Source organism: Rhea americana, unplaced genomic scaffold, assembly GCF_003343005.1.
Source record: "Rhea americana isolate MKP2758 unplaced genomic scaffold, rheAme1 scaffold_98, whole genome shotgun sequence".
Taxonomy (NCBI): domain Eukaryota; kingdom Metazoa; phylum Chordata; class Aves; order Rheiformes; family Rheidae; genus Rhea; species Rhea americana.
Window position 1 is genome coordinate 3,284,751 of NW_028187177.1, and position 11,512 is coordinate 3,296,262.

The following is an 11,512-nucleotide window of genomic DNA, read 5'->3' on the forward strand; positions in this document are numbered from 1 at the left end:
GGGGGGGCGGCGGAGGCAGCGGGATGAGGCCGAAGCCTGAGGGGCGGCGCAGCGCCGGGCAGGCCGGTGCGCGGAGGCTCCCGCTGAGCCCCGGCGCTGGGATCGCTCACGCCGCCGCGCGCTCGACTCTGCCCTCAGGGTAGCAGGCAGCTGCAGGAGAAATCCCTGAAGATTTCCTCCACGCTGTACGTGGGCAACCTGTCCTTCTACACCACCGAGGAGCAGATCCAGGAGCTTTTCTCCAAGTGCGGGGACGTCAAGAGGATTGTCATGGGGCTCGACAAGATCAAGAAAACTCCCTGCGGCTTCTGCTTTGTCGAGTATCCTTCCTGGCTCCCTGCCGGCCGGTGCCTGGGTGCCACCGCTATCCCTCTCTGGGTATCAAGCTTAGCCGTGCTGCTATGGGAAACTCGAAAGGGAGCAAAACTCAGATTCTCCCTATCAAGGATATTTCTTCCATCCTCTCTGCTTTTTTCCCCTCCATCCTTGTTCAGAGACAGGTCTTTCTGCTTTTCATTGTAAGTGAAAAGTGCTGTCACTTCCATATTTATTGGAGGTGGCAGAGAGCACCTTTAATTTATTAATTTCTTAACAGATTTTAGGGCCCATGAAAAAATCACCAGTATGACCTTTTTTGTGGCCAAAGTTAAGAGCACGTGTTCATTTTCTCACCTTAGCTTCACACTTGAATGAACTAGTAGAATAATCCATGGCACTATTCCCAAGCACAGGATACAGGCTTGTACAAGTAGTCCTGTGAGCTGTCTTTAAATATGTTCTCCTGTGAGGCCTGCTGATCTTGCTCAAGTTCAGTCAAGTTTCAGATAATATAAAAAGGCATACTACAGGTTTCTTGCCCGCAGCAAAACTTTAACACATTTGTTTCATTTACTTCTGAAATAAGTGATCCAAAGTTACTTCATGTCTGTGCAGGTACTAACATTAAAGTACAGCATCTTAGGAAGGAGCTGGAGCTGTTTTAAATTTGCACTTATATCAATGCAATTTTTGATCCCATAGAAAAGAGCAGTGTGTTAAGCTGGAAGGCAGGGTTCCTCTATTTCTCAAATACAACAGTACTTTTTATTTTTCTTGCAGCCAATAAAACAGCATGTTTAGTTTTCCTTACAGTATGTTTCAGATACTACACAAGAGCAGATGCTGAACATGCAATGCGATTTATCAATGGCACCCGACTAGATGACCGCATCATTCGAACTGACTGGGATGCAGGATTTAAGGAAGGGCGACAGTATGGGAGAGGAAAGACTGGAGGACAGGTAAAGAGATTACTAGTTCAGACCTTGAATCTGTTTTCTTTAAAGTTGGGTGCTGCTTTTCAAGTTTTGTCGTATTCAAGGTAAAGTGCAGACTATAAAGACCCAATAAGGAATATTAGCTGCTCCCAGGTTGTTTTGGTAACTGAGCTATCCTGGTGTTTAGAGCTAGAAGCAGAGCTTAAGGCAGTTTCTAACTGGGACTCCAATCTTTTTGGCTATGCAAACAGAATTTGCCTTGTTTCTGAGCTAGACCTCTTAAAATGATGCAGAATTTGAATGAGGGGAGGGCAGTGTAGCTGCCATAATCCAACAGCGTGCCCCAGTGAGAAGGTAAGATTCCTTTGCAGATTTCCAGGAGGGAGAGAGAGGGGGGATGTAAATGTTCCTGTTGATCCAGAAAGCTGACTGCAAAGTTGCATTAGAATATTTTTGGATCTTTTGTTCCTTGTTTAAGAATACCTTAGCCATCTGTTATATCCTCGTTTGTCATTCTCACTACCACCAGCAACTTTCTGGTGGATCCTTTGAAGAGATTTCAAACAAGTCAAAGTGCTTGTAACCCAACTTTCAGTTCCCCACCAATGGAGCAAAGAAGGGATGATGATTCTGAAGCCTATCTGGAGATGAGCAGTGCAGGGTACTAACGTGTGTTACTGCTGTGCCTCAGGTGCGAGATGAGTACCGGACAGACTACGATGTGGGAAGAGGCGGTTTTGGCAAGATCATTCAGATGCAGAAGGCAAATCATCAGCCTGCAATCTATTAATTGCCTCGTGGGTCCTAGCTCCTAGAGGGCTCTGTCCTTCCAGAGCTAGCCCTGTTCTTGCATTTTGGATTGGGGTAGGGAGTGAGATACAAGTTCCAGCAAAAGGTGACTCTCCTTAGACTGTGGATATACATGTGTTCATTCCCCCTTCCTTCTGGGCTAGAGAGGATGTTCTGTGCTGATACAGGGCAAAAAAGGGAAAAAAACGGACAGCTCTGCAGGATTCTGGGTAAGAAGAAACACAGCGTGTCATGCTGACCATACGACGTACTCTTCACGTGGCAGCTAAGCGGGCGGCTTCCTCCAGGCTGTTGCCGCAGGCATGGTCGCTCTCAAATGGAACTTCTGGGACGTTTACCCACATCAAAGCCCTTCAGGTGCCTGGACACCTTGTAGAGATGCACCAGAGTTTCAGCTCTCCAATTTACAGTCTCCATCTGCTTAAAAAACAGTATTGCTGTTTAGATGAGAGAAGTGTATAAAGGTCTTACTGTCCACTTGGAGGTGCTTATCTGCACATCTAGCCCTTGGCTTGGTCAGACCTGCAGAGCCCTTCTCTTTGTGATGACCCCAGTGCTGCCTGGCTTTTCAGATCATCACTGTTTGCTGTGATTTTGTTAAATTTTATTTCAATTTTTTAAATAAACAGTGAGTTCTCTACCTGCTGCAGTTTGTGCATCAAAATGCTAGCTGTATGACAGAAGCTGGGGAGCATGCCCTGCTGGGATTTTAAAGCTGTGAATAGAAAAACACTAAAAGGGAACACAAATGAGTCTTGCTGTCTTTCTCTTGGCCTTCCTCTTGGTACTGGCTTTTCCTTCCATTATGTTTTGCAATAGCTGCCGACTGAAATCAGAAGGAAGTTCCTTATAAAAAGTATACAGCTGCTCTAAATAAGGCAAGTCCTTATTTCCTAAAATCTCACCAGGAGATTTTAGGAAATATTTCTCTATCCTCTACGTAGTTAGTTGCAGAATCCAAGAATTGTAGAAAGCAATACAAAGGCCCGGTGTGTGCTTTAAGAGGTGAAGGAACCAGAAACTCCCTTACCCTGGGTTTATAACAGGCTTTCTTCCCCTTTTGTGAGAGGTATAAAGAGCACAGCTGACACTAATTTGTGACTAGCATCTGAACAAGGCACCATGGGGGAACTGAAAGCCCTTTCTGGTGCGTCCCCAGGCATCTCTCAAGTCAGGCAATTCCATTGCACAAGTTAATACAAGCTGCTCCCAGCCCAATAACCTGTAGTCACAATTTCTCTTGCATTATCTTATCCAAGATAATGCAGTGTGTTCTCTTGCACACTCATATATAGACCAGGCACACAATTTAGATTACTTCAACGCTCAAGTTACCCTGGAGTCTTGGCACTGACAGCTGGGGCAAGGGGCAGGGGGGATTGCACTTAATTCTTTGAAATGTCTACTACCTGCTTGTTTATGCAAGTCAGGTTGCTGCAGCTGTATTACTGTCACAAGTTTTGAACGAACTGCATGTTAAGTCTTCAGTAGATCTAAGAAATGACAGGAGTTGACAAGCCTGTGATACAGACTGTCTCTGTGATGCAGCACAAAGGAGCAGGAAGATGACTTAAGAGGGAAAAATACAAGCAGTCGTCTGTCCGGCCTGGCAAAGCAGCATCAACGTAACATGCTTTGGGAAGGACGTGAGTTGCAGAGAGAATATTTCTTAGGCAAACATAGCAAGAGAAAAGAAAGTGTGAGGAAGATGGGGAATGATATCCCCCAGTATACTGTAGGATTAGCAGGAGTCCCTTGAGTAAGGATATATAAGGCAAACCTTCAATGTGCTCCTGGAAGAGCCTAGTATGGCCTGTTGAGCATCTCAGTCCTATGTACGTGACAGTGGGCGGAAGTCTGTTCAGTCTGGGTGCCTGGACTGTTTTATTACCGGAGAAGGCATCAGTCTGTTGCTGCCTCTGTAGAAGATGCAAAGATTTCAGCTTAACACAGAGGTAAACAAGGAGCGATGCAGTGTCCCGTTATCTTCAGTCTGAGAAAAAAATACCTCCTTCAGGAAGTCCCAAACCAGGGTTGGTGAGCTATGCACCGTTCCCTTTCATATATGACCTTTGCAAAGAGAGATTTGTGTCACTTTTATTCAAATCTGTATATTAACATAAAAGGATCCATCTGGAGTACTACAGCCATGGTAAATGTCAAAGTCCCTTCCCTCTAGAATACAATCCCAAACAACCAAAAATTGATGAGACAGTTCACACGGTGGTGGGAGCTGCCAGGTGGTCCATGCTGCGGCATATCACACCACCTTTTATCCGCCAGAAGAGGTGTCCTTGCCCCAAGCGTGATCAGGCAGCAGTGACAGCCAGCGTCCTAGAGCAACCCCTCCTGCCCTGGCCCCAGCGCCTTGCTGTGGCACACCCTGTGCCCGCAGGACTCAGGTTCAGGGCAGCCTTTCAGGCACCTTTCATCAGCACACAGAGGTTAGAAGAGAAACCTCTTTGTCCTCGCAGCACAGAGCCAGTGCCAAGCCAGGCAGCGCAGCCAGCAAACCTAGAGACTTGATGAGACCCAAGAGAAATTCAGTACGGCTCAGCAGCAAGCATGTGGCTGCCTCCCCGAGTTATTAACGGCAATGTGCGGCAAGCGGAGGCCACTCTTGCTGGCTGACAGCTAAGGTCTTTCTGCAAAGAACCCTGATGCTGAGCTCACGCTAGCACCACCAAGGGAGCTTAAACCCTCCGGGCTTTCCAAGGCATCAGGACTTGTCTCTAGTGAGTCTTTCTCCCTCTGGTTCCCTTTTGATCTGTAGAGCATGTTCCTCTGTGCTAGAGGACAGAATCAAGTTTAACAGTGTAGAAGTTTGCTGGGAAATGGTGCAGGCATCCTTTCCCTCCTCCTCGCTCAGCAGAAGGGCTCTGCTCCTCCTCACACCCCTCTGCCTCGCTTGTTTGGGAACACCACACTCCCAAAGCTTTTCTGCACTGGAGAAAGGAAGAGAAAGGCTCTGGTTTGATTCTGTAATAAGTCTCATGCCGCACACCCCACCTCTGCCATCTCATCTCCAGGCCACTGTGGTGGAGGTATGGGTGCTGCTGGCAAACACTGCCTCGTAAGAGAGAGCCTCTTGGGAATGCTGCAGGACCGAAGCAGCCTCCTGCTGAGCACAAGCTTCATCACAGCATGTCATCAGCTCCAGGACGGGCTGCACCGAGAGCCGCGATTTGGCTGGCTGCAGCGTGGACTGGGGAACGAGAGCAGGAATCAGGTCACCAGCTGCAGCGCTGCAAAGAAAGGAGAGCAAGAGCACAGCGACCACCTGGCAGGGGTCATCCTGCCAGACCTGCAAAGGCAAAGCAAGGAGCCAGCGAGGCTTGCCCGATTGGCGGGCCAGCCACGAGCTGCAGCTTGAGGCTGGGAGGATTATCAGATGCATGTGGCCTTATGCCAGCTACCAAGTAGGTTCATGCTTAAGCTGCTGCCACAGAAAGCAGCAGGGTCAGGACCTGCCTGGAGCTGCGCAGCTATCAAGAGATGGCCATCTAGCTCAGCGCAGGCTTTGGTCTTTTGGCCAGTGATCCCAACCCAGCACCACTGCAGGAATATCCCAAGCAGATGAGTCTCCTCTGTCTGCCCCAGGGTGGATTCCTCAAATTCCAGGTCCCACCCATCCACAGCCTCCGCGCCAGTCACCTGTTGGGAGGAGGAGGAGGAGGATTTGATGGTACCTGCTGACTGCAGAATGAGATGACAGCTCCTGCAGGGAAGAAAGTGGTGTCTTAACTCCAGGTCTAGCCCCGTGTGAAAGCATTTGGCATCATGGAGCAGCGAGGGCAAGGCAGCGCATTTGGAGGGCTCCGGTTCAGTCTCTGGCTCTGCTAGACTGATCATTTTACCTGATTGCGAACTCAGTCTGCCACAACGCCACTGTGGATTGGGCCACCACTTGCTTTTGCAAGGGGCAGAGAGAGCACCAAACCACGAGCTTGCTGCTTGCCACTGCACCCCCGGGGGCCGAGCAGCAGGGACGGCGTGGGGGCCTTGCTGCCGACCGCACCGTGACCCTACTTGTCTGCCAGTAAACAAGGAGTGATGCCAAATCCAGGCAAGATCCATCTGCCCTAAATTAGTTTATTTTGTAAAATAATCTCTGAGGGCTGAATTAGATCAGAGCAGAATCTGGGAAGTCATCTCCTTGCACGGACGCGGCGCAGCTCCCGGCCACGCTTCCTCTGCGAGCCGCTGCCCAAGCCGCCAGGATGGAGCTCTGCGGTGCTGGCGCCCGGGTGCCGGCGGCAGCTTCGTGGGTGCCGGGATCGCCCTGCCCCGGCACCTCCCACCCCTCCAGCTGCACCGCTCCCAATCCCGGGCTGCCAGCGAGCGCGAGCGCGGCCGTGAAAACAAGCTGCAGCAGGAGCAAGCGAGCCCAGTGCTTAAAAACCACTTAGTTTAATAGGTATAAAAGTTGACATTAAAACACCAATTACACAAAGGCGTACGAGTTTGGACACCGATGCAGTTACGCTGCTGACGTTTTCACGGGTACCAGAGCTAGATGCTCGTGCCTAGCGCAGGGGTCAGGGCAGCGCGGGGCTCAAAACGTCTGGCTCGGCAGAGCTCTGCGCCGCCGGCGGGCCCGGGGCGCATTGCTGCCGGCCTCTCTGGGGGACTCCTGGCCTTTCTCAAACACCCGGAGCTGATCGCAGCCACACGGACAGGCAAAATAAATACAGCTGCACTGTTGCACAGGGCCTCCTGCGGGTGGGCAAAGCAGCATTTCGGAGAGCAGGTTGCACAGCGGCGGCCACCGACCCTCGGCGGCGGGGAGTGCGGAGATCAGCCCCGGGCCACCCGCGCCGGGGGCTCGTCTCTGCAGCCGCCGCTCCGCCAGGGCAAACGGCGGTGCCCGAGCAGGCTCCGCGGTCAGGAGAGGCTCGGGGACTCGCTCGCCGCGCGGTCGCGTCCCRGAGCAGAGATACTGGCAGAGGTCCGCAGAGTTCCGCGCGAGCGGCTCACACCACCGCAGCCCCGGGGCTCGAGTCCGATCCAGGACGGCACGGAGGTTTCTCGACTGCGGCGTGGGGTTCCCTCGCTTTTTTCCCTTCCGCGCTTTCCCGAATCCCGTAGCCGAAGTAAATCAAGAAACCTGCAAGAGAGCCGCCGCAATGCCACGGGCCGCCGCAGGCCGGCAGCCCGGGGGAAGCTCGCGCCCGGCGGGCCGGGGCAGCGACACCTACCCACCGCCATCCAGACGGCAAAGCGCACCCAGGTGCCGGCGCTGAGCTGCACCATGAGCAGGATGTTAACGAACATGCTGAAGAGCGGCAGGAGCGGGAGGAAAGGTACCTGCAAGGGACAAGAGGTGCCGCGTCAGCTGAGCCCGGGGTGCTCCTGGCCGCGGCCGGACCCCACCTGCGCCGCGGCACGGAGAGCGCCCGGCCACCGCCGCCGCCGGGACCGCACCTCGGAGAGCGGCTGCTCCAGGCCCCGGACCGTCCCAGACGAAAGTCTCGGCGGACCCAGCAAGGCGTCAGAGCCCGCGCCCGGCCGGGGGTGCCCGGGGTGGGCGGCGAGGACCGCCGGCGCGCGGCGGCCGCGCTCACCTTGAAGTTCAACCGCGCGCTGCTCTGCGGCTGCCTCCAAACGATGACGGTGGGGACGAGCAGAGCGACGAGGAGCAGCGCGAGCCCCGCCACGGAGCCCGCRCTGGCGGCCTTCAGCGCGTCCACCTTGACCGTCAGCACCACGCAGACGACGGTGATCAGCGCGGCTGCAAGAGAGGAGGCGCTYGCGGCCCGCGGCGACGGCTGCTCCCCGCCGGCGGCTCCCGCGGGCCGAGCCAGCACTCACCGAGGATGGAGACGCACACGCAGACCACGCGCCCCGAGAGCGCCGTGGGGGTGTCCGAGGACGGGCTGAAGAGCGCCGCCGCCGACAGCTTYTCTTCCCGCTCGCTGCCGGACGCGGCAGGGACGGCCGGGTTCATGACCGCCCTCTCCTCCTCGTCCCCRCGCAGCTGCAGCACCTCCACGGCCTTCGGCGAGTTCAGCTGCCCGGCTTGGTACCTGAGCGGAGCCCGGCCCGACCCGCTCAGCTCGGCTCGGCGTGGAGCCGCCCCGGCGCGCGTGCACGCGGGGTGCATGGGCCACTCACCGGAGGATGAGCACGCACACCGCCACCAGCGAGTAGGCCAGCAGCGTGCCGATGGACATGAGGTCCACCAGGTCCTTCAGGTCAAACAGGAAGGCCATCAGGGCTGCRAGGAGGACGCACGGCGTGAGCGCGGCTCGCCGGGCCGGGAGCCCGGCCCTGGGGCAGCCGAGGGGGAGCCTTACCGGCGAGGAACCCCGAGATGATGGTGGCCAACAGAGGCGTCTTCGTGCGGCTGTTGATCGTGGCGAGCCTCTTGAGGAGCAGCCCGTCCTCCGCCATGGCGTAGATCACGCGGGGCATGGGGAACATGGAGCCCAGCAAGCTGCGGCGGGGAGGAGAGGGCTCAGCGCGCGCCCAGCGCGGGCCGGCGGCGCTGCCGCGGGCCGGGACCAGCCCTACCTGGTGGAGAGGGCGCAGAGCGAGCCRACGGCGACGGCGTAGCGCGCCGGCTCCCAGCCCACCGCCTTGAAGGCCTCGGGCAGCGGGCTCTCCTTGTTGAGGAGGAAGTAGGGCACCATGAGGGTCAGCGCCGCCGAGACGCCGAAATAGGCCACGAAGCAGATGAGGAGGGACGCGATGATGCCGATGGGGATGGAGCGCTGCGGGTTCCTGGCCTCCTCCCCTGCGCGGAGGCGAGCGGCGCCGTGGGTCCCAGCCTGGCGCGTGGGGCGCCCGTGGGCTTCGCAGCCCCACGGCGGGCTCCGCACACCCGGCGGGTCCAGCGCCCGGCCACATTCAGCTATTCCTGGCCCAAGCCCGCGTGCACGCAGCGAGCACCGGGCTCGGGACGGCATCCGTCCCCRTGGGCTCCCAGGGAGCTGCCCCACCGCCCGCTCCCGAAGCCCTTACCCGTGGTGGCGATGCAGTCGAACCCCACGAARGCGTAAAAGCACGTGGCAGCGCCCTTCAGGATCCCTTCCAGTCCAAAGGGGACGAACCCGCCCGAGCCGAAGGCCTCTCTCCTGCAAGGAAGAAACCGTGGTCACCACCACTGCGGGGCACCTCCAGGGGACGGGACCCGGCCTGGCACRTCGGCTCTCCTCACCTGGCATCCTCCGGCATGTTCAGGTATGAGTGGTTGAGGTAGTCCTCCTCTGTGAGCTGCCAGTTCTTGATGTTTCCCTTCACAAAGCCGGCGATGATGACGAAGCTCAGCACTACCAGGTTGACCGCCGTGAAGATCTTGTTCACCAGGGCGGACTCGCTGACGCCGAAAGCCAGCAGCACTGGGGGCGGAGGACATGAGCAGGGCTGCACTGGCCACATGGCCTCCCCACGGCCCCGTTCCCACATACACACCTGTGAGCAGTCCGATGAGGATCACGGCAAAGAAGTCAGGGCGCTCRGCCAGCACCCCCGGCAGGTGCAGCATGGTCTTGTTCGTGAAGAAGGTGGTGATGTGGTTGCCGATGATGTTGTCAAAGGCTGCACTCCATGCACGGGCCACGCTGGCCGTGCCTGGCAAACAGCAAAGCTGCACATCAGCCCAGATGTGGGCCTGGTCCTGGTGAGACCCCATCCCATGTGTCTGCCCCACCTCAGCCCCAACCTACCAGAGCCAAGAGCATCCACCCCACACTGAGCCCTTGCTGCACCGAGCACTGCCCCCAGCATAGCCCCAGGTGCGTGCCCACTGCCACCCCCATGCCACTCACCAGGACACCACGGGAATGTGCCACCAACATCCTGCCCAGCAGGTCCTGGGCCATCCCACTAGCCCCCTCCAGCTCCAGCAGTGCCACATACCTATCACGTAGGAGAGGATGAGGTTCCAGCCGGTGGTGAAAGCCCAGATCTCACCCACGGTGACGTAGCTGTAGAGGTAGGCTGAGCCTGTCTTGGGGACACGTGCCCCAAATTCAGCRTAGCAGAGTCCGGCCAGTACCGAGGAGAGCGCAGCCACCAGGAAGCAGAGGATGATGGAGGGACCAGCCATCTCCTTGGCCACCTCCCCTGCCAGCACATACACACCAGCCCCCAGGGTGCTGCCCACCCCCAGAGCGATCAGGTCCAGCGTGGAGAGGCAGCGAGCGAAACGTGTCTCCTCGGAGCTCAGATCCAGCACCCGCCGGCGGAGCAGCTTCTTCCCAACACTAGTCATTTTTTCCCCAAACATCTCTTGAGGGTGGTGCCCAGCTGYTCAAAACCTCTAGAAGAGAACTGACCACAAGAGCAGGAAATTAGGCATCCTGTGCAGAGCTCAGGCCACAGGCAGCAGGACCCAGGGACCAGGACATGAGTGGTGACACCACTGCCAGCCCAGAGGAGCAGGAGCTGCTCACGGCTGCCCCATCAGCACCGAGCCAGGGCCACCCCAGCAGGGCAGAGCTGCTCGGCTTGCTCCGTCCCACCCGGGGCGCTGCACAGTCCCATCCGCCCGGGCCGGTTGCACAAACGCTGTGTGTATGGTCCGCACCCTGGGGCACGTCCCAGCGCTCGCCCGCTGTCTCGGAGCAACTCCCCSCTCCTCTGGCAGCCTGGCGATCCCCGAGCCCAAACTCGGCTGCTGGCGCATCCCGGCGCGTGGGCGCGCGCAGAGGCCGTGGCGGGCGGACAAAGCGTTCCTGCAGCCGCCGGCGAGGAGGATTCAGCGGGCTGAGTCACCGGGACACAGCAAGCCCTCCTTTGCCTCCAGCATCGGCGCTGCACCCGACGCCGGCCCTCGGGGCCCCCGTTCCTGCGTGCCGGCGGGCTCCCGGGAGCGCTGGTCGCAATCCCGCTAGCGATGCCGTGGAGCAGCTCGGCATCAGCCTGGCACTGCTGCCCGTCGGCACTGGCGTGCTCTTCCCGACAGCTATTTCCTCCTCCTGCCTGGCAGCTGGGAAAGGGGCCGTTTCAGCCAGGTGCCCGTAGCAGCGCCGATAACCTGTCGCGTTGTACACATCAGCACGAAAACACGCCAGCAGGAGCTCGCGATCCAGAGCGGGGGGGACTGCTGGGGTTGCTTTGGTAGCTGCCAGCTCGGCTGCTTCCCCGGGGCAGTAAACCACCTCGTTTCTGAGGAATCCTCCACCTGAGCCGGCCTCTCCGGCTTCGGCCTCAGCCCGGAGCAAAAGCGTGATGAACCCCCCAGCTCGGGTCGGATTTTTTGCCAGGTTTCAAGAAAACAAGCGTCCCCGCACCGGCACCCTCGCTGCGGCCAAGCCGCCCCGCCAGGAGGGCTCCCGCTGTTCCCCCGCGCTGCTCTTTTGCTTCCTGACACCCGGCGCGGGATCCCTGCGGGAGCCGGGCCGCCAGGCTGGCGGAAGCCCCCAAACCACCGCCAGCCCCGCGCCGGCGGCAGCAGCCCCGCGCCGGGGCCGCGGCGCGAAGCCACCGGTCGGGGTCGGGGC

The 11,512-nt window shown here is 57.7% G+C and overlaps 2 protein-coding genes across 2 annotated transcripts in view; one reads left to right on the plus strand and one right to left on the minus strand.

Moving 5' to 3' along the window:
* LOC146584071 (nuclear cap-binding protein subunit 2) overlaps nucleotides 1-2,706 on the plus strand; it is a 3,050-nt gene extending 344 nt beyond the window's left edge. Inside the window, exons 2-4 of the mRNA XM_085325518.1 lie at nucleotides 139-320; nucleotides 1,142-1,280; nucleotides 1,948-2,706. Coding sequence (XP_085181644.1) covers nucleotides 139-320; nucleotides 1,142-1,280; nucleotides 1,948-2,046 — 420 coding nt within the window. The 3' untranslated portion in view covers nucleotides 2,047-2,706. The remainder of the gene's footprint in view (nucleotides 1-138; nucleotides 321-1,141; nucleotides 1,281-1,947) is intronic.
* A 3,746-nt stretch (nucleotides 2,707-6,452) lies between these two features.
* SLC7A3 (solute carrier family 7 member 3) lies at nucleotides 6,453-11,452 on the minus strand. Its single transcript, XM_085325486.1, has 12 exons — nucleotides 10,597-11,452; nucleotides 9,927-10,340; nucleotides 9,480-9,638; nucleotides 9,226-9,406; nucleotides 9,030-9,142; nucleotides 8,580-8,802; nucleotides 8,363-8,502; nucleotides 8,181-8,283; nucleotides 7,878-8,092; nucleotides 7,631-7,797; nucleotides 7,265-7,373; nucleotides 6,453-7,173 (listed from the first exon to the last, which is right to left on the minus strand). Exons 2-12 carry the CDS (start codon nucleotides 10,294-10,296, stop codon nucleotides 7,040-7,042), a joined length of 1,914 nt encoding a protein of 637 aa, XP_085181612.1. The 5' UTR covers nucleotides 10,297-10,340; nucleotides 10,597-11,452; the 3' UTR covers nucleotides 6,453-7,039.
* Nucleotides 11,453-11,512: the final 60 nt, after the last annotated feature.